The sequence below is a fragment of the Aptenodytes patagonicus genome, chromosome 15 (assembly GCF_965638725.1).
Source record: "Aptenodytes patagonicus chromosome 15, bAptPat1.pri.cur, whole genome shotgun sequence".
In the NCBI taxonomy this organism is placed as follows: Eukaryota; Metazoa; Chordata; class Aves; order Sphenisciformes; family Spheniscidae; genus Aptenodytes; species Aptenodytes patagonicus.
Window position 1 is genome coordinate 11485406 of NC_134963.1, and position 22311 is coordinate 11507716.

General features: G+C 48.7%; 1 protein-coding gene across 1 annotated transcript; it reads left to right on the forward strand.

Moving 5' to 3' along the window:
* The first annotated feature begins 204 nt into the window (after positions 1-204).
* LOC143167530 (T-box-containing protein TBX6L) lies at positions 205-14062 on the forward strand. Its single transcript, XM_076353035.1, has 9 exons — positions 205-220; positions 4851-4995; positions 5985-6087; positions 6543-6707; positions 7049-7195; positions 7711-7781; positions 8977-9068; positions 9818-10010; positions 10641-14062. Exons 1-9 carry the CDS (start codon positions 205-207, stop codon positions 11065-11067), a joined length of 1359 nt encoding a protein of 452 aa, XP_076209150.1. The 3' UTR covers positions 11068-14062.
* The last annotated feature ends 8249 nt before the right edge of the window (positions 14063-22311 follow it).

Here is a 22311-nt window from a genome sequence, read left to right on the forward strand (position 1 = left end):
AAACAGGAACTCACCTTGGCTAGCTGCGCTTGGAGTCCCATCCTCATTCCGGTCACTCTTGACACTGGATCTCAGAAGGAAGGGCTTTTGCTTGCTTCAGGAAATCAGACCTGCTTTTGAACTGGACTATTTTGGCTCCCCTTGTAAGAACTCTGGTGGCTCTCTCGGCTGTGCAACCTCCTAGACTCCACAGTACATGGAAAAATGCAAGCTTTACCAGGTAGGTAAAGGACTCCCTCCTTTTCCTTATTGCGTGGAAAGATCCTAGACTTATGCCAAAAGCGTACAATCATTTTAGAAAGAGAACAAATGCTCCTGAAGGGTTACCAGCATTTATAGTAGCGCGTGTGTGGCTGGAGAGGATTTCTAAAAATTTTTTTTTTTGGTAGGAATAGATAAGAAATTGTGGTTTTGAGTGTTCTTTGTGAGCCTTGGAAGATCTTTTGTAAGGTAGCAAAGGTTTACTCACAATTGTGCCCAAAACTCCCTTATCCGTATCATCTTGTGCAATGTGATTGTGCATTGAAGGCTAGAGGTGTTATTTGTATATTGTCTGCAAAGTACCCTGAGTTCCTTCAGGTTGAAGGCCGCAGAAGGTTTGGAAATATTTGTTATATTGCTAATAATAGTTCTGATACAAATTATCTGGTTTTTTTCCTTTGGTTTTTCTCTGCCCTTTGAAAGTATAAACCCCAAGCAGGCATACCCCACCTCTACCAGGTTCATGCCCAAACACAGGATTTTTGTGATTTCCTTCGGGTTTTATTTATGTTTTTCTTCATCAGTCCGTCTCATGGCATGTTGTTAACCTCTTCTGCATGATCAGATTGGGCCCAGTGACAGATGTGCATTGGAAAACTAAGGGCCGGTCCAGAGGTACTGCATTTGTCAGTAACTGAAACCCAAATTTAGTCTTGGGTTTTACTCTGCATCGGAAGGAAACAACTATTTACCTAGTTCAGGTATGCAGTTCACGTACGCGTTAGAGGTGGCTGGGTATTCTCAGCTTCCTTTCTCTACCTCTGCAATGTGTTGTTTCATTCATAAGCAAAATACATGTGCAATGACTCAGATAATTTCCACCTTCACCGTTCTTATGGGTTTTTATAAAGCAGTCCATACTGTGTTGATCTGATTCATACTGATTTCTGCCACTTCAAGAGAATTTTTACTTTAAAAGCAAAAGAGCAACAACAAAAAAATCACAGGCTGTATTACGGTATTTTATCATGTTAAAGATTCCAGCTATTGCAGAAGTCGCCTCATTTTCTTATTGAATTGTTTCTGGTGTACGACCCCATAGAGCAGAAATATTCCAGGCGATGACGGGGTGCGTTTGAGTGGTGAAGCCATTGCATTTGTAGAAACACCATACTTTCGTTATTGCCAAAAAGCTTTCTGGTTCCGAGAAATGGGTTCCCTCCAGAGGGTCGGGGTGTTTCTACTGACATTTATAAGATCAGAGAACATGGGGGGTTTTTTGTTGTTGGCAAGATTAATTTCTCTGATAGCTTTATATATTGATGTGCATTTCTTCCCTGTGGACACTGAATAGCTGTTAGTGTTGGACTTCTTCATTGAGAAGTTAACAGCAACAAATGTAATAATAACTGATTATAATGAAGGTAAGAAGCATACCTTTTACCTTGGAGTTTTCCCAGTATTGCAAACCCTATCCCATACTTTGTGGGAAGTCTGCAACGGATTTTCTGACATCGTAACATTGTCTTAGTAATTGACAATTAATTGAGGGACTGCTTGAGGTGAGTGGATTGTACTCTAGCATCTTCTATCCAAAGATCTTAACCCACGCCCCCCCACCCCTAAGCATTACTGAATTGACTCTCATTCATCTTTCTGTCCTTTCCATCTCCAAGATAGGAAAAGGATATGTACAGCCTATTCTCGATACAGAAACTGAAGGACAAACTGCTCTTATTTGTATAAGGACTTTAAAATCAAGCATGAAATAGATTGAAGATTTCTTAATTTTCAGTGCCTTTATCATAGCAGCTATCTTGCTTTTCAACCTAACCTTGGCATAAGGAATATGTTTTAAAATGTGCCACATTTGGTGTTACCACCACAATGATAATACTAATGAATACTTTTAAAATAGCTTAGAACTAAAATAGCTTAATAGAACTTAATAGAACTTAAAATAGCTTTAAAATAGCTTAGAACTAAAATTCTTGGAAAATGTTTAAATCTCTTTCAAATAATACTTAAAATAAAAAATCAGTTACATAGAAGAAGAAGCAATAGAAGTACAGATCTAACATGTTCCGTTCAGTGCTTGGACACCCTGCCACAAACCTCTTCGTGCTGTAGTTCCAACATGCAGGTATCTTTGTGGGGGGGAATGTGTGTGTGAGTCTTGTCATTAGTTACATAGGCACAAACTAGGAGTGAATTTGAAGTGCCTTGCAGGCTAGCCTTTGGCTCTGCGAAGAAAATCCAAAGTGGATCCTACAAATGGATCCACCACTGCAGAATCCCACTGAAGCCAATTGCACATGACTGTGTAGTCAGCTGTGTGGATCCATTAGCAAGCTCACACCATTGCTGGGGTCCAGATCCCCATGCAAACTGTTAATGTCCTGTTTTTCAGCCTCAGACTGTGCACACAAAAACCTGCGGCATGAAAGACATTAACTACATTTTAAAATCTTTGCTGCAATGTTTATTGTATGCACAGCTCTTTTTCCCTGTCTCCTGTAGCATCTCGCTCACACAGGTGCAGTGTGGACTCTTTTTGGTGAAAAACAGGTTATAGCATCTGCCTTTGATTTTTAATTCGGTATTGAACTGCTTTCACTTAAATTCCTCTTGATTTCATTGGAAGTCTCCCCTCAGGAAGGACTCCCGAGATCTGCCTTGTTGTAGTCTCATTTAATGGCATTGGAATTTGCTTACAAAAATGCTAATTGTAAAATTCATTTGGGGAAGGAGTGAGCATCTGTCTAGCTAATCAAAATCTGTTTGCATGTATTTGTGACTGGATGACTCCTGTGGGAAATCAGCCCAATTTTATTGTAACTCCTTTTGATACATGTGCTGCACTGAGCTACCGAATGCATCGTCTCATGGCAGCTTTCATGTCTTTGCAAGAGGATATGGGGGAAGCTTTAGTAAGAAGATGTTAACAGGCTAATCTTAGTGAGCAAACTAGGTGTCACTTCTTAGCCAGTTCATCAATGTTGGATCAAAGCAGAAAAAAGGGTAGAGGATATTTTTTAAAATGCCTAAAGACTTTTACAAACTGACAAAATTGCATTTAAATGTTTTTTACTTCCTAATACTGTGGGAAGAACCCCTTAGACTCGCATTGGGTTGTTTTTGTGGAAAAATGTTGCTTTCTGAAAAAAAGCTCATTTCTCTGGAAATAGTTGTTTACTTTTCATGCTTATTCTTTTGAAGACATTACTCAGGAAAGCTGTAACAAGGTGAAAATTCCCTTATTTCTGATATGCTCTGAATAAGATCTGATCAGGCTGAGAGGCAGAAAAATCTCCCTTTTAAACAAATAGCCATGCATGGCTGATAATGCATCGCCCAGCAGAAGTGGCCTGCCAGCACTGAACTGAGGACAGCACTGCCGCTGTGAGTGCCCCCCAAGTCGAGCAGGCTTATCAATACCTCGTTCAGACCGCAGGGCAGCGTTTGTAAAGCCTTACTGGGTATGAAGTAAGTCCACCAGTGCTATACCAGGCCACGTTTTGACCTAAAATGAAACTGGTTTTTTTTTTTTGCCTGGGCTTCAGTATGGCAGCAGCAATCTTGCGTGTGTTACAATATAGTTAAGAGCTCCTATAGGAGGTTTTTAATCCAAACAGCTTTACCAAGGAGGTGGGTACCATCGACACCAAAGACAGTTTCTCCAGTAGTTCCCCCCTCTTCCACAGGACTGTAGTTAGTCCTCTGCCTGTAACAGAAAGTGCAGGCATATTGCAGGCAGCTCCTCCGATGTGCCATGGTGTGTTACTGAAGAGGCACCTTCCACCGCTGTCACAGGCTCCTCGGTGGTCTCCATCTCCAAGTCCAGTTCAGACCAGCCATCCTCTTTTCAGAATATTCCATGGCCTGGCTCTGTCACCTCCCTTTCTTGCCTTCACTTACATTAGGGTCTCCTGTCTGTCCCTTCTTTGTCCTCTGGAGAGATTTTTCACCTCTGCTACCACCTGTCTGTTGTTTTCCCCCATTACCCACTGGTACACTTAAAATCTTTCCAATCCTTTCAGCTTTCATTTTATTCTCTTGGTAAAGTGTTTTATGTAACCCTGATCATACCGGAGCAGGATTAAAAGTGGATTGTGGCTACCTGCCAGTCTGAGTTTTGGAATAAAGGAAGTCAAGTTGAGTTTTTACAACACACAAATCTTTACAAAATAACTTATCAACTAAAACCAAACCTGTTGGAAAAGCCTTTATGCCTTCTGAGCCTACTAAGTAACAAAAAGCCTTTGAAGAAAAATAATGGATTTTCTTTTAAGAGGTTTATTGTGGCACAGACTCCCCAGTTCTCAGCAGCACCTGGGACCTTGATGGGTGAAACCACGGCATTCAGCTCCCTGAGCTGAACCAGTGCTGTGCACTGCGCAGTGGTTTGGGGCTGAGGTGTACCGTGGCCAAACGGGAGGAGTGAACAGCCAGATGTATAGATGCCGTCTGTTACAATAGCATGTGAAATTCGGTAGCTGCCTGTACTGGAGGGAGCTGGCACTGGAGGCTATTGGGAGAGCCAACGTGGGTGCTCCATCTCGGGGCCCTGCCTCTGAGCAGGAGAGGCTGCTTCATGCCGGCTCCCCTCTTGCCTGTCTGAAGTTACCGTTTTCTCTATTTCCCGGTAGACGTGAAAACACCATGTGAGGCACTTCCTTCCCCCAGCCTGGAGCCCTACCCGCAGAGCTCCATTGTGGTCACCCTCGAGGACATGGGTCTCTGGATGAAGTTTCATCAGATAGGAACTGAGATGATCATCACCAAATCCGGCAGGTGAGGGGAGCAGGACAGCTGCCCACACCATACCCCCCCAAGCTGTTAACAAAATCTCTGAGTGCTCATTTTTTGAATGGTGGCCCTTAAACTAGTTTTTTAGCCAATTATGCACGTCTCCCTGCCCCTGGCAGAAGAAATGCACTTTCAGGATGTCGTAGAAATCCAAACTGTGAATGCAAAAGGTCACTGTGGGGCTGATGCGCTGAGAAAACTTCTGTACTCTTATCTCAGCACTTAACACTGATGTTCTTCCTGTTGCTGCGAGGTTGCTCTGGAAAGTGCTCTGGGCTTCCTTTGCCTCAGTCACAGGCAGCAGCAGTTGAGCAGTAAATACCTAGTTTTGAGTCTGCATTTGCAGACAAGAATATGGCGTAGAATAGTAATGATCTTTGTGTGCAGACTACTCTAAAGTTTAAATGAGTCATGCATTGTGGAGCTTGCAGTGAAAGAATATGAAATTGTGAAACTGTAATGTATTATGTCAAAGCTGCTGTGAGCTGAAGTAATCCCTTTGGGTAGGGAGGTAGATGTCAAAGCTTTTTTGCAGAGTCAGAAGATGAAAGTGGTGGCAGGGAGTACTGGAACGGAAAGCTAGATGTGCCCTTAGATGAGAGCACATTTTCTACCCACGCTAGAAAATGCTCTAATCTATCCTCCAGGTCTGTGGTAGCTGCAGAAAGCTTGGAACTACGTGCAAATTCCAAATATTTTACTTTAAGTTTCCCGCTGTTGTGTTACAGGAATCAGAAGAACAAAAGCAGTAACAATGTCAGGCCGTCGGTGACTGCTGCCCTGCCTATTGCACCTAAGCCCATAGGATTAAACAGTACATCAGTAAGATAGAAAAATGTTCAGTAGCTGGCCTATAGAAATACTGCTACCAGAACTTTGCGCAATAGCGAGTAAATATGACCTGCTGCTTGATCATTAGACAATATCCACTTTATAGAGAAATCCTTATACTGTATATTTAATTTCTCCTTCAGACGAATGTTTCCACAATGCAAAATCAAAGTCTCTGGCTTAATCCCATATGCCAAGTACCTCATGCTGGTAGATTTTGTGCCAATGGACAACTTCAGGTACAAGGTAAGTACTTTAAATAATAGAAGTTATGCTCTCCTTCCATCTTTGTTTGAAATAGGTTAATCTTTATGCTTCACTGGCCAGGCTGATAAATAAATTGTCTTTGGACAAAGTTCAGAAATAATTGGTGGATTTTATGCCTCTCTGGAGTTATTTGTCACTTTTGCTTGAGGAGCAGCTGGAAAGGTAACTAACTTTCATTGTAAGCGGTACAATTTTAATCATGATTAATGTCAGACTTCTCTGACAGCCGTTGGGAGAAAGGGAGGAAAAATAGGCCTCAACTTGGAGCTGTTTTGGTAACATGATCATGGCTCATAAGAGAGAATCTGCTACTTCTCAGGACTGTGCTTCAGAGGCGTCCACTAAATTGACAGTGAAGCAAAGTTGCTGGGGCTTTCCTGTAATGAAAGTAGGGGTTTTTTTTAAGCTCTAGATTTCTCTCTTTCCCTTCACAGTGGAATAAAGATCAGTGGGAAGTTGCTGGAAAAGCAGAGCCCCAGCTCCCTTGTCGCACCTACGTCCACCCAGATTCCCCAGCTCCTGGCAGCCACTGGATGAAAGAACCTGTCTCCTTCCAAAAACTGAAGCTCACCAACAACACTCTGGATCAACATGGGCATGTAGGTTGTAGCTGGCCTTTGTGCTGTGCTCTCCTGGAATTCATTGCAGATGGATTTTAAGGGAAATAAGTGAGATTTGTGAGAAATTAGATCATGTGGAAACTAAAACATATCCAGTGCCCTCTCTCCCTTCCTCAGCCCAGCCCTTGTGCCCTCTTAGCTGCCTGTGAGGGAAGGCTTTAGTCTGTACTGTCACTATAGAGGCATGGTGGAGACACCAGTCCCAGGCAGGCATCCCTGGTTTGAAATGGATGTCCTGGGAGTCTCCACAGGAAACGTTGCACAGTGTGTTGGCAGTGGTTGCACGTGGAAACTTTCTCCTTTGTCTGTCTCTGTGCCAGATCATCCTCCACTCCATGCACCGTTACAAGCCTCGCTTCCACATTGTGCAGGCAGATGACCTCTTCAGTGTCCGCTGGAGCATCTTCCAAGTCTTCAGCTTCCCTGAGACTGTCTTCACTTCTGTTACTGCCTACCAGAATGAGCAGGTACAGTGTGCAAGTATTGCCCTTGGACACATTGCTAAATACTCTGTCTTCAGAAATCTTGTAGAGGAAGGTGTCTCCTTCCAAGCTAGTCACCCTGGGCGCCTGTGATGGACAATGGAAAGAAACAGGCACATTATGATTCCTATGGAAAACATCTACTCTGGGATAAGATGAATCATGCACCTTAATTGTATTAAGTGTGCTGTCAGTGATAACAGAACACTAAATGCAGTAAAAAGTATGAACAAAAGTCCAGATATAGATACTGACCCTGTATATTTCTCTAGTCAGATGAATCCCACCCAAATTCATGCTGACCCTGGCAAAGTCACTTCTCTCTGTCTGTCTGTTCCTAATCAATAATGGGAGCTGCTGGGAGAGCTCAGATACTGTGGCAAGAGCATGCCCAAAACCCTCAGACAAGCTGTTGTGATAAATACTGAGGTGAAGGTGTTGAAACAGTAAAGAACCCAACCAGTCACCATGATACTGAATCTTGTTCCTTTTATTTTAAGATTACAAAGCTCAAGATTGACAACAATCCATTTGCTAAAGGTTTCCGCGAGCATGGGAAGAACACTCGAAGGTAAAGTGTTTTTTCATCTTAATTTATTTATAACTGGAGTTCACTTGTGAATTTTACCTAAGGCCATTGAGCAAAACTGTACCAGCTAGCTCTGCAGAGCCTGCTGCATTGGGCACGCTGCGTTTGCCTGTATCTCGGAATGATTCCATGTCCCCCCGTGCAGCCTCCTCCCAAGAGGAGTGGGGAGTGGGAGAAGATACAGAATTTCCTACAGAAATGTGGGAGGTGTGACAAATTTGAGGCCTGCATTCCCTTGCAAGTTGGAGCTAGACTGGAGTCCGACATGCGAACAGCAGCAATAACAGGGGTCCACAGTAGATCATTGTGTCTCTTTGAGATCAGCTTGATTCTGACATTTGGAGGTTCCCTCATCTCCTTTCCCTGTGTGTGTAAAAGCGTCTCTTCCAACAGGAGATTTTTGTCTGCAAGAGGGAAGATGGATGCCAATACCAGTGAGATCTTCGGTCTGGTCTGAGGGCAGCCAGTGGATGAAAAAAAAAAAAAAAGCTTAAATGCAACCATAGATTGGCAATAGAGAAGGAAAAAATGTTTTTTTCCAAACACAAAATGTTATGAAAACATCTGAGATTTTGTTTTGTGTTATTTTATGCCTGAAAAAAATCTCATTTCCTGGTGAAAAAGGCCAAAACTGACTCTTTTTTACTTAAACTTTGAAAATGTCATGGATTTTCTTTCTCCTCCTAATAGGATCATTTCTGACTAAGCTTAGACTCATTTTCCATTTAGAAAGCAAGCTGCTTACAAGCAAAAGACCCACCCTACTATGCACGTACCTGTGTGTATAGTATTATATGTAGTTTATAGATTATAGTATCATCCACCATCAGACTACACTTACAACCTCCGGTGCTGAGTTTCCATGTTGATTGTGCCTTTTGTACAAACATGAAGCGGGCACTCCCTTTACCGATTTATCCCCAGTATCCCGTGGGGCAAGGGCTCTCGCTGGAAGCGCACGCTGATGGCAGCGGCATGGCTAACCCTGTAATTCGACTATGGCAAGAGTATTCCCCGCGGGCCCATCAGGGTGCTTTGCTAGGAGAGGTGTGAGTCACAGAATGCAGAGAGGTTCATCCCATCCTTTTGTCTTCCAGGCTTGTCCAGCATCCCTTGCATATTTATCTAGGGAAAAAGGTTACATACAAGCTACCCCCGTGTCTTGTTTCTTTCCCAGGGAAGGACGAGCCAAATGCCAGAAGCCTAGTCCAGCTAAGGGCCAGAAGAGGAAGCTGCCTGAGGAAAAGGAGTCCAGTGCTGAGGAACGTGGTAATATTGATCACAACAAACCCAGAGAATGATTTCCAAACAGTGCCCAGGCCACAGGAAGGAAGAGAAATAGCGACATAGCTCTGCTGTGTCTCCTGCCTGGGGAGAGCGGGCTGGGTAGAGTCCCTAAAGGGTGCTGTGTCTCTGATGGCTTTGAGTCTCTGACTCCTTCTGGCAGTGATCCACAGGACCCTGCTCACAAGTCGGTTGTCACTACTGACGACTCATCAACTCTCTCACCAGCCTCCCAGCCTAGCCACGCTTTGTGACCGCGTGTGATCGTAGGCTGTGCTTTCATAATGTTTTCTCTTCAATACTGATATGAGCTTGCAGTATCACCCGTTGCTTTCTTCTTGGTTCTCGTCGGTGCAGTTGTGCCAGCGATGCTGTTTGTGCAGCTGGGTTGTGGTGCAGATGGGGGAACTGATACCATTAAAAAAAAGAAAAACCTTTACTGTTTCTGTTAGGTGGTTTTTAAATTTGATCATTCCTTGCTCCAGTTCGTGGTGCTGTTTGCAGTAGCACAACTAAGGAGAGAGACAGGGCAGGACCGAACACCACAGTGTAAGGGCAGAAAAAAGCTGCAAAGGGCTGGTCCCTTAAGGCAGTATGACTGCAGAAGAGGTATTAGCATGCTTCCTTCCACCATCCTGCGATTAATGCAGCTGCCAACAGACCATTGTGAGCTCTGGCTCTCTCTTCCCCCTTCTCATTTTTTTCCATTCTTTCTTTTCCCTGCTGTGAGTCAGATTTTGAGAAAGATGAGAACGCAGATGTGAAGGAAGAGAGTAACCCCATCGTGGTCAGCAGCGGATACCCCTTCTGGGTCTCGGAGCAGAATGGCAGCCATGCCTTTCCTGCAGCATCGCCCGTGCCAGCTGACCAGAGGGAGGGTCTGGCCAGAGAGCAGCAAGTGCCTACGCCATCCTACCAGACATATCGGTGAGTCCCACCTCCCGGTGCTCGTGTCCAAAACCACCCTTTAACTGATGGGATTCCTCCTCTTCTACTGGGTATTTCCTAAGAAAAACAGCCAGTGGGAGTGAGGAAGGATGCCTTTCTGTTGGACAGCATACCTGGGTGATAGGTGCTAGATTAGCATGGAGATAGCTCCACAACAAAGCCTTTCTGTGTTACTTCAAACCCACGGATTCTGCACGTACTCGTGTCTTAGTAGTGCTCTTTAGTTCCCTGTCCTGAAATGCTCTCCCAGCCAGCTCTCTGTACTGCAGAACTTGCCTGTCCTTTGAAGGAAGCATGCTGGAGGAGTGGCAGAACTCCAATGATTTTTTTTTTTTTCTTTTTTCCCCCCCTTCTTCTTATCGTTGCAAATAGAACTGAGACAGAACTAGAGTAGTCTGGGCTTACCTTCTCTGGCATTTAGTTTTTCTGTGTGAGTGACAGTGAAGCTTGGACTAAAATCCACACTAACAGTAAGATGAAGCAGTAGATGAGGGGAAGAGGGCATGCTAAGAGCTTGTGCTGCCTTTCCCCAGGGGATCTGTGTGGGTTTTCAGTGGTTTTCCGCTGCAGTAGGTTTGACTCGCTCTTCTCTCTGCCCTTGGGGCTCAGGTTCCACGAAGCCGGGGACAGCCAGCAGCTTCCCACCCGTGATGCCGCAACCTTGAACGATTTCCGGGCAAGGTGCCACCCCTTGGATCTCGCCACGGTACCCGAGCACGACTCCAAACAGCTCCCAGAGGGCTTCACCAACCTGCCTCCACTCCCCCCGCCTCTGCCTCCTCCCCAGGACTACACAGGAGTTGTGAACATGGCTCTAGACTCTGTCGGGAAAGCCGGGGCCCGAGCACCCATGTACACTCCCTACGGCACTGAGCAAGGCCTCAGCCAGTGGATGGTGCCTTCCCACAGCCAGTACAGGGCAATGAGCTACTCTGCCTTCTCCACAGAGTACAATACACAGGGGGCTCCAGGACATGCCCATGGGACCATGGCAGAGTGGAGCCAGTACCCTCTGTTCCCCTATGCCTGCTGGTGAACGGGGAAGACCCTTCCCAATGAAAAAACTAAAAGAAAATTGTAAATGAGATCAAATTTGCTCTGGGGTGTGGACCTTTTGAAGCCTTGCCTACAGTAGGCAAAGAGGTATTGCTGCAAGCGGTAGCGTGGGACACCTTCACTTCCTTGTCTCCTTGCACAACAACCCTCACCGTATTTCACAAGCAATGGCTAAACGTGTGGCTGCCCTGGCCGTGTCAGTGTGGGTCTGGCTGAATCAATGTATTCTGCAGTGGTTTTTTTTTCCCAGTGGGAGTAGGAAACCACAGGAGCTGTGAGAGCAGTATTTAAAGAGCTGCCAAACTCTCAGTCCCAGGCTGTTTGCATCTCGCATTTGGCAGTTTCCAAAATCCCTTCCTCCCAGGACTTGCGTGCAAGGAGATAGGGGCTGAGGAGTTTCAGTAAGCCGTCCAGGTGGCCAAGAAGATGTAGACAATTGTTGCAAAGATGAGCAAAACAAGCAATCCCGGTGCCCCCTTGAGCAGGATTAGTATAGTCAAACTAAAGCTAGAGTCTTGCCTTTCTTCCAGCAGCATACGAGAGTAAAATACACAGCAACGCGTGTGTGTCTGGAGCGCAGCAGTGGGTCATGCAGGCAGGGAAGAGTGTGTCCCGTGCAGGAGAAGCGGCAGCAAGGCTGTGTGTTGTGTCTGCGTGTCCCCCGTGCCCATCCCTCTTCTGTCACCCCTAGATTCGAGGTTAGTGAAACGCTCTTCTTTCTGCCGGTGGTGGAGGGAGGTTGTTCACAGAATGTGGGGGGCTGCTTTGGGGGTTTCCAAAAGCCTGTGGTTGTCAGAAACAGGGCCACGAACAGCAGTGCTGGCTGCGTCACTCCAACCTCTTCCTTTTGAGGGAAAGGAAATCTTTCACTGTGAACTTCTTCCTTCTTCCCTCGCCTGCCACCCCTGGAGAATATAATTTATAGTTGTGGTTACCGCGCTAGGCTCTGAGCAAGCTTTGTCAATAGACAGTTCTCACCAGCCTGGCGTTGTTCATCGGGCATTTACTTTTAATTAATACCCTGTAGACCCTGGGCCGCGTGCTGCATTGCTGGTGAGCTCAGCACCTCCCAGGCTGGTCAGTGAAGTCATCTTGCCACTGTTTGGGAGTCTGTAGGGATCTGCTTCCATGTTTAGTTATCAGGGCAGTTTCACTTCCCTTACTTCTGTGGTCCCATCGTGGGGAGGAGCTGTTCTGCCAGTGAGCAGCCTGCACGCTGCCTTGCAAAGAGGATTTCTTTTTATCTTCGTGTTAGAAGGGGGAAGCATCCCTGTTTGCCTAAGTGGTGGAATGGCCCTGGCAATGGGGTCTTGTTTGAGATAGGCTCTTTGCTTCTCAAGGAGGATAGACATGTTCCTAGGTGTTATTTAGGGAATGTTTTCTTGTAACACTTTAAATAAACTGCTGCGTGGCCTGCAGCCATCAGTAGGCAGTGAGGTGTGTCATTTAGCCTGTATGCCAGATGGTTTTCTCTGTGCGTTTGCGTGCTTGTGTGTGGCAAGATGTTGTCTATGAGCAGACCTGGGCGGGTTTGCGACCACCGGTGCATCAGGACCCGTGTGCAGGTACACCGGGAAAGGCTGTGCGCTGGTCTGTTCGGGTACCAGGTCAGCACTGTGCATGTGCATAGCATAGACGTTTTGAGCCGTGTTTATTATTGTTAAAATGACTGAAAAGTAGCCCTACAAATTTGTGAAACTCAACTACAATGACTACTTCCTTATTTAAATAGTGTATTTCTAACTGCTTTTGTACCACAATTATGATACGTACAGAGCAGCCAAGTACTTCCCCTCGGCTTCACAGGATGGGCGTGAGATGTGCAACGTTTAAATAAAGGTCAGACTCCACCACAGTATATGTAGATAATACCCTATTAGCCTCTCCTCTCATAGCACCCTGGCCAGTAGTGGTTTATACCTGCTGTGCATGACATGCATGTGGATGCGAGTGCCTCACTAAAAAGAAATCTGGGTGGGGGAAAAAAATGTGGAGGAGATTGTTTTTAACCCCAGAATATTGTGATTTCCTGCTGTCCAAATGCCGGCTGCGTGAAGGCTGGTCAGCTGTAAAGGACTGTCCTCTGTGGATGAGGAAAATATTCTGTCTCTGACCATTAGTAGTTGATTTTGCCACCGCTGTTTTCCACATCTTGGATGAGAAGGCTGGCTAGGGAGTTTGGTGCCTTGAGCCCCACGTGTGGGGACCCTGGGGGTGGTACTTTCTGCAAGGTCTCTGGAGCGGAGGCAGTACTCCTGGTACCCTGCTGTTATCGCTGCCAGGGCCACGCTAACAAGAAAAGAGAAAGTAATGCACCCCCTCGCAGGCAACTTGGTTAGATCGGTTCCTTTATCTTTGAAGTTGGGCTGTACTTCCCTCCATCACAGGGTGCTAATGAGGATGAAAACCATGCTGTGGTGAGTATGAGGAACTGGGGAGAACTGGGCAGCACAGGGAAGCCCCTGTGCAAATACGGGTGTAATGTTCTTTTTTTCAAACGTTCAGAATAGCTTTGCAAGCGCTGCTGCCTCATGGGCCTATCAGTAGAGCTGGTTTGGCAGGCGGCTCTGCACCAGGGTAAAAGACTGAGCCTTGTGCCCAGGACAAGCCACTAATTACTCATCAGCCTTCTGTTGCAGCAGGACTCCTTGCCCTTCTTCAGTGAATCATCCAGCTTATTAGAAAAGTACCTTTACTTCCCTCACTCGCCTGTCTCTGGTTAGAGACTGCGGCTTGGCTGGTTTGTGAAGCCTTTGGAAATTTTGCCCATAGGTGTGTGCTCTGGACTCTGCTGCTGCCTCCTCCCTTTGCAGTTCCCACTGTCTTGTTTTCTTCAGCTGTGGCATTTAAAAGTCTGTATGAGCTCAACCGAAACGCTGTTTTTGCACGCATGTGAGATAATGTAATGCCTCTCTGACAGCTTCAATAAAAGGAAATGAGACATGCGGAAGGCAGGCCGTTAAGAGCAATAAAATAAACTCGAAAGTGTGTTCTTTGTGCATCTCTTTCAAGCACACCAGTGGCTCCACTTTAGTCACGTTACCTGGGGCCAGTTTGTACATGCATGACACATGCTGTTTATCTCGGAGTTCATTGTTCTGTGCAGCGTATTCAGTGAGCCCCAGGTTATCTGCTTGCATCGCTAGATGTGACTCAGTCTCTTGCACTAATTCTTTGCAGCAAATTGTTTATTTTCTCTGTGTTTTCTGTTCCTCTCCTGCAGAGGAGTTACATAAGGATGAGAGCAAATGGACTATAAATGAGGTCTAGGTAAATTTCCTGTGGGAAGTAAAGATCCTGATTTATTTTGGTTTCTCCTATTGGTTTTTGCAGCCTTAAGCCTTGTCTGACACTGCTTCAATGCAGATGGGAATGGCAGAAAAATGCTTTCTTGCCAATGCTGCAGTTCTTCCACAGACAGCCGCATCCCGGTGAGCAGCTGCAGGCTCGGGAGAGGCACCTGTGATGGTGCTTCCCTGCAGCACAGCAAAGTGCCCACCTCTCCCCATGCCTCGCAAAAGATACGGCAAGTCTTCCTAGGGGTGCAGGGTCCCCTCTCACCTGGCCCAGGATGTGGCCTCCGCGCTTGTACCCACTCGGTCACCCTCTGGCTCTGCAGAAGAAGCTACCAGCTGGTTTCAGTAAGAGCTTATCTGATTTCCCGGAGCTGGAGGGAGAGAGATTTGCTCAGCTGGTGAAAACCAAACTAGCTGTCTGGTGCCATCAGATTGGCCTCCTTGGCCCGGCCGAGCCCGGAGGGAGCACTGCTCACTGGCACCTTCTGCGGTATGGGGCATCGGCAGCGAGTCCTCATGTGCATGGTGTGGAGCAGGGTCTGCCTGTCCCTGCGGGGGCTCAGTGGGGGCCCAGGGAGGCTCCTTGCCTGCGGGGAGGCACAGGGACATGCTGGGGAGCAGTGTTTCCCTGCCCAGGTGGGCTGGGGCACTTGAATCTCCTTGTAGCTATACAGCTGGGCTGAGCCGGGCTTGTTGTTTCCTTCTGGGTTGACCTGACTGCCCAGTGCGGGGGTGTCTGTCGTTTGGTCCTTGGTGAGCCTCCCAGGAGACTCCTGCTGTGCATTTCCTTGGTCAGTGTACGTACTGTGTCACCTTAAGCAAATCCAAGAAAGCAGCGCAAACCCCCTTCCAGGAATAATAACATTCTTCAAGTCAAATGGGGTTTTTTATTGCAGAGCTTAAAAGCCACTTAATTCACAAGCCCCAGGTTGGGATCCCATACGGAGCCTCTTAGCAGGGGGGATGCAGCATTTGGCTGACAACAACAAACAGCAGCCGTCACCCGCCGTGCGGGGCTGGACCGGCACAAAGCCAAATACCTCCTGCCCGGGAGCTGCAGGCAGCTGCCAGCCCCCCTCTCCCCACTCATCAGTGGCCAAATGTGTGGGGTGCAGGTGTCTTCACTTACCTGCTTCCCCACCCTCAGCCTGAACTTACTTTGTAAATGGCCGAGAGCAAAGAGAGAGGGGGTAAAACTGTCCAGGGCCAGCTGAGAAGGGAGGACAAAGGGTTTTCCCCAAAGCATGGGGAGGGGGTGGTCTGTCGCACTTTCCCTCTCTGCCCTGAGTGACGCCTGCCCCAAAGCCCACCCAGAGGCTGGCTGGGCTCCTGTGGTGCTCGGAGGCACAACTTCGCTGCTGTTCTGTTGCAGCTCTGTGGGGTGCCTGTTTCTGCCTGTTTCTCTAGGGCTCGATTCTCGGTTCCCCCGGCTGTGAGAAGCAGGCGCGCTCCTGGCCTGGCTCCCGGCAACTCCAGGTAAGCTGGTTTCGCTGTTGTGCTTTGCAGAGAGGTAGTAAGGTTTAAATGTGGCTTCTAGACATTACAGCAAATCTGAGCAGGAGAAACCCAGGGAGAGGTAACGCAGCTGCTTGCGGGCTCACAGGACAAAATGAAGCAAGTCGAGAAAGCGTTTCTCCTCTGGAGCCCGTGCTCCCTGCAGCACGCGGTGTGCGCTGCCCAGAAAATATGCTGAAGTGTTCTCGAGACCTGGGCCTGAGCAGCAGCATCAGACAAAATTTTAACCAAGGGTGAGGCAATCCTTCAACGCAGGGGTGAGGAGAGGCGCTGCAGCTGTGAGGAACAGTGTTGCTGCTCAGCTTGATTTAGCGTTGTTCTTTTTTTGTTTTTCCAAGTCATGTGAGTTTGTTTTATGACATGAAGTACTTTGCTGTAGGGTGCTGGATTGCCTCTGACACTTCTGTGATACTCCATTTTTTTCTTTGAATGTGCAGGTGTACGACTACAGTGTTCCTGCCCAGACAGCGCCCTGCTTGGTGAGTGTAATGGATGGATTTAATTTCCATCTCCTGCAGTTCTTTGGGGACATGCTGAGATTTTTATTTCTTCCTCTCCTATTTTTACTGAAGAGGAAAAATTTTGTGCCTCCATAAAGGAGAGTGGGCATGGGTAGCTAGCGATACAGGACAGGCATGCCATCAGCCATGCAGACAGGCATAAAACATTGCTCAGTTTTGGTATCTCTGCCTCTCGTTGAAAAATAAGACTGTACACGTAAAACAGCAGCTGTTCACAGGAGAGACCTCCTGCATGCTGGCACCGTCACTCCTCCAGCTCCCGTCTGTAGAGTCGGAAAGCACCAGCACCTGGGAGGCCGTGGGTTAAGAGTAGATCTGCGTGGAAATGATGGTGCAGAGTATAAGGGGGTGAGTCAGCCCTGATTTCTGTTGCACTGCAGGGTCTGTCCCCATGCTGGCTCTGTTCGTGCTGAGCAGCGAGCCCTCTGCTTGCCCACAATCTGGTTTTGGCTCTGTTTTACCATCTAGAAGGGGCTCTGCGGAGACAGAGATGTCCAGAGCAGCTCGGGCACCACCCAGCAGCATGCAGGTGAGGGGGAAATGAGAATTGCTGCAGATTCAGCAAGCGTAAGTCAGCCCTCCCGTGTCCTTCGGGGCATCCCCAGTCATCATTCTCCAGGGATAAAAGCAGTGAGCAACTGAGCAGTGGAAGGGATATGATCAAAACCTCCCTGTACACCAAAGGGATACGCTGAGCATTGCACTGACATAGGCTAAATGATACTAAGGTGCTCCCTGTAGAGCCCCTGGGGACACAAGGGCATTTTGAAAATCACGGATGAGAACGCTAGGCCAGGACGGCAAGGTTTCCAACTCATCAGGCTGGGCTGGCAGTCTCGTGTGGAGCCATGCCGCGTGTTTCTCATCCCTCACTTCATCCTGCCCGTATGTCTGTTAATGGCCCTGTCCTGCCTCCATCCTCAGGGATTAATTGCCTCACACTTGAGCAAATGTGCTTGGTGTTTAAAAGGAGTCTATCGATTTGTGCGTATTCCTGAAAGCCTCACAGGGCCCTGTTTCCTTTGAAGTGTAAAAGCATCTGTCTGTCTCTGCTTCTTCAGTAGTCTCCTGCTCCATTTGCATCTCCTCTCTGGCTCGCAGGGGCAGCCCACCCCTGGCCCCATGCAGCATTCCAGTTTTGGGCTGCTGAGAGGGCTCCCTGCCACGGGAAGATGGGTCTTGAAGACAGAGGTGCAAAGCTTCAGTCTAGGCAGGGGGTTGAGCTCAGCTTGCAGCTTGGGGTGCTCAGGATGGAGCTATTTCTGAAGGCCAGTTTCCAGTACTCCAGACTTTGGGAATGGTCTTGCTGCACATTTATCTGCGGTGGGTGCAGTGATTAGGAAGGAGAGGAAATAGCCCCTGGCTTCTTCCCACCGTGGTACTTAGCTTCTCGTGCCAGACAGCACTGGTCGGCAAGGAAATAAGGTCAGACCTGAGCTGCTTTGGATAATCCACCATCCAGGAGCTGAAGTGCACAGGGGTGACCTGTGCATGCAGAGAACCTGTGATGGTTCTCTGACGTACGTTTGAACAAATACTGCTGAAATGCAACCGAGTCCCTGCTCCGTGTGTGGACAATTTGGCCTGTGATTCTCCTCATCCCACCTCCCCTGGACAGTGGGACTGGCCCTGGACAGGCTGCTTGTCCCCACTGGAGCATTTTCACGTAGGCACAACCTTACAGGAGTGACTGTACTTCTGGAGCCAGGACTAAAACTCTGTCGCTCCTTGGTTATCCCCGGGGTGGTGGTGAGAGGACAGTACAGATAAATCCAGGCCTGAATTGCAGGGGCTGCATGTAGCCGCTGCCATCCAGCACCTCCCAGATGGTGTGATGGGTTTCCTATTTCAATGGGGCCTCAGCGGAGCAGCGGTGGCACCTCGCTGTTGGAGGCAGTAAATGGGCTCCCATCTGGTTTTAATGATCAGTAGCACTTCAGTGCTTGTTTATTCCCATGTTTTATGCTTCAGCAATAAAATACTGCCTCAGTTTGTTCAATCCATCCTGGTGCTGGATGGAGATGAGTTCACAGCCGCTGACAAAGAGGTCCCAGCGGTACGCAGGGTGTTGGTTTTTTTGGACAGCTGGGCAGGATCAGATGATGTAGTGGCAATTAGTTTGAAATACAAATGTCAGCGGACAGTATAGAAGGTAGGGAGGGCAGCTCATCGTGTGCCCAGCAAAGAAATCTTGTCCTTGGATTAAAGGAGGAGACTTTTGGGTTATGGAGCTGGAGCTGTGCTCCCTTCTGTCCCCCACGGGGCAGCACGGAGCTCTGATGTGGAGTCCGAATGAAGTTAGTCCCAACTGTAAAACCAGATAGTTGAGGAAATTTTAGTCCCAAAGTGCTTCCCATGGCAGTCACTGAGCTGCAGCGTTGTGTTTTAACCCTCCCATCCTGTTACAATGCTAAAATGGTGGTGGAGACAGCAGAATTGCTGGCAGGACCACGTCTCGCTGTGGGCATAGACCAGCTCTGCTGCGGGTTACCAGCGCTGCAGTGCTCGGGGCAGCTGCGGCGGGACTGGGAGTTGTTTTACAAAATTCTCTGGAGTGAATACAGTCTAATATTAAATAATCTAAGGAGGAAACTGTTTGTAAGGGGCTGTGGGGATTCCTGATGTTGCTCCCTCTGCCTAGCACGCTTGTGTTACCTGCCCGGCATGTCCGGGAGCAGAGACCCTGTCCGCCGGCAGCTCCAGCGCTGAGGAGCAGATCATCCTCCAAAGGGATGAGCAGTTACACTTTGCGTGTCTCTGGCAGTCGGTGTCTGGGGATCTTGAATCATTTTTGCAAATGCTAGTTAAGCTTTTCAGCACGTCTAAACGTGACTCTGTCCTGCGGGGCAGGTGGGGACACTAAGGCAAAGAGAGATTAAAGACAGTAAACCACAGAGGGGAGAAATGGGCTCTTTGTCTCCCTTCTGACTTTTATGGAGACCTGGAAACCTTTTGCTTTCCCATCTCCCATTTGTCTTCTACCCTAATGGCAGAGGAACAGTCTCCTCCATTTTATTTCCCAATGGTATACTCCGTGGAGGATCTTTAGCTCTTACCTCTAAAGAGCATTGATTTTCAGCAAAGACAACCTTTTTCCCAACTGTTTGTCAGGTCTTGGAGCTATAGGTGTCAACTAAAGAGAGAAGGATTTCAACAGACTAATTAACCCCCTTCCGACTCGTTCAGGGTCTGTTCCCTCGGTGCCACTGATGTGGCATTTGTGCTAATTTTCCCTGGAAGGTCTAATGTGGGGGGAGCAATTAAAGGAAACTTTTCTCAGGCTGCTTTTACACATCAGGAAGAAGGAAGGTAGGCAGCCGCTGCTCCGTTTGGTTATCGCTTTCCCCAAGGTCGTACACCCAGCCACTGCTGGAGCCAGGACCGGTTTCAGGCTGATGTACATTTGGAGTGCGCCACTGAGATCTGCTGGGTCCCAGCAACGTGCGAAGCAAAACCAATCCCTCAAACCCCACCAGGTACCCTGTGAAATGGGGCTCCAGGTTACACCAAATGTGTCACCTCCAGCTTCCCAAACAAACACGGGGCGTCAATGTGGAGGGAAGGGACTTTTACAGAGCTGAGCGGGTTTTGCCATCATCATGTCAAGAAGGGCTGTCTCCTCCTCCCGAGCGTGAGCCCCGCCTCTGGCTTTCAATTGCAAATGAAGCAAACAGCGAAGTGTTTACAAAGAAACCTCCCTGGCCTCTGCCCTGGCCCAGAGCTGGCTCCAGCGTCTTGGCCCTTGACTCACCCTGATGCTGTAAAAGCTCCTGGAATCGGGGCAGAGCTGTGGCACGGTGCCCTGGAAAGAAGAAACCCTGATCCCTACGGATGCTCCTAGCAGCCTTGTGCCGCGAGATGGGCCCAAGTGAAGGTGGGCAGGCGGCGGGGCGCCATGCTCATCCTCACACTGCTCCCAGCCCGAAAGGGGGGATGGCGAGGAGAAATAATACTGAGATTCCTGGGATTTGGGGTTGGGACGGCCTGTGAGCTGCAGCGCTGACTCCTTGAGTCCAGACTATAAAGTACTTCACAGGGCCGTACCAATTGCCTGGCCTATTAGTTTTATGGAGGGGGATATTGTAAAGATGCAGTTGATCTTCTTTTACCATGGTAATGAAAATGTAACCATAGTGGGGAAGGAGAGCCTGGTGGGGAGGCAGCGGGAGCCCGTGGTTTGGGAGCTGGGGGTCACCTCCCTGCAGGCTCCCAGGGGTTCCCCGTCTGCTTCCACCGCGGCTGCAGCTGAGCGGGGCTGGCTGCCACGCATGGGTGCACTTTGGCGAGGACAGCCTTGGCCCCTTGCCCCCAGCTGGAGGTTCCTCCCAGACACCCCAAGCGGAGGACAAGGATGGAGCTGGGTGGCTGAACAGGCAGGGGCACAGTGCCACCCAGTGACTGCGTGTGACCTGCGAGGGGACAGCTGGGGCAGAGCTGTGGCAGCCTGCAGTGAGTTTGCTGCAAAGGTTTTGAGGCCTGGAAGCCCCACCGAGGGTGTCCCAAGGTGATGGAGAATGTGGGAAAACCCAAGAAACCGGCCACGTGGCTGCTTCGTGATTAAAGCGCACAAGGGGTGAAGCTCCCGTGCTGTCGTGGGGTGTCTGGAGCAGGGGTTTTGCGTGACCGGTCTTGTTCAGGCACTGCTGGAGGCTGAGTCTAGGGCAAGTTGAAGCAGCTCATGTTTCGGGAGGGACCCTGGCAGCAAATAATTGAAGGAGGAGGTGGTTACCCAGGATGAGCTGCTCTCCATGGGGAGGATGTGTCTTTGCATTGGGAAGTACAAGAGGGCTCCCAGGGCAGCGCGGCCGGTCCTGGAGAGATCAGGCTGCCGCAGGGGCTGCCCCAGAGCTGCTCACTCAGCCTCTGCCAGGCTGGGGCTGGACTGGGAGGGACCCCTTGTGTCAAGGTGTCTTGGGCATTAGATGACAGCTATGTGTGGTGGTTTTCTGACTTGCACCCCAAGGTTAATGCAGGACCTTTGCTCCTTTCTGCCCAAACCCTGCCTACCTTCCTCACTGGGTTGAGCCCGGTGTCAGGTTCCCAGGCTATAGCAAGCATCAACAGGCAGCTTGAGTGGTGGGGGAAAGGGAAAGGAGACAGGGTACAGTGGGGTGCAGTGTCAGCAGCTCCCGAGGTGGCTCCCTGCGCTGTAAATTGCTGCCCCAGCAATGCCCTGACACGTTTCCAGCAGGGACTGTCTCTTGGAGGAGGCACAGACTATCGCTCTATTTTGGGTGATGACTACGGAGCCCACGGAGTATTTGGCAGCAGGGAGGGGTGTTAAATCAGCCTGTCCTTCTCCAGGTACATCATCTCCTCCCTCCGCTCCCCTCCATTTTTGGTAGCTGTTTCAATGCCCTGCTGCTGCTGGGCTGCGGGAATGCAACGTGCGGCTGAAATCAGGGCACTGCAGCGAGGGAGGCATGAGCCCTGCATGCTCGACGGATGAAAGTCCTACATCTTTACTGCCCCGTCAAGGACTGTGCACGCTTTCTGTTCCTAGGCTGCTCTCCAATGTGTCTTTATTTTTGTCTATTTAAATTTAGGCCAGCGTTGATACCACAAACACTGCTGTGGAGGTCTGTGGGCTACCATTGCTGTACAGCACAAACCCTTGCTAGAAACCCAGCACCTTGTCCCACCGGTTGGAGAGCTGTTTCCAACCCATCGCCTACCTCTGCCTCGATCAGATGGTCACTAGTGATAGTGAAGATGGGCCACTCAGTCCCATGCAGGCAGGAGCTGCTACCGAGTACTAGAAGTAACCTTTATGTGGCTGCTGGGGTACGTCCTGCAGTTTGGGATGATCTCGGCCAGAGGTTTCCAACAGTGCCGATATCCTGCATGTGTTGGTCAGACCTGTGTTAGCCCATTCAGCAGAATCCCAGACTG

Coding starts and splice junctions, on each gene's coding strand:
- LOC143167530 (XM_076353035.1), top strand. Junction 6,088..6,542: donor TGGACAACTTCAGGTACAAG/GTAAGTACTTTA, acceptor TTCCCTTCACAG/TGGAATAAAGATCAGTGGGA. Junction 10,011..10,640: donor CCATCCTACCAGACATATCG/GTGAGTCCCACC, acceptor CTTGGGGCTCAG/GTTCCACGAAGCCGGGGACA.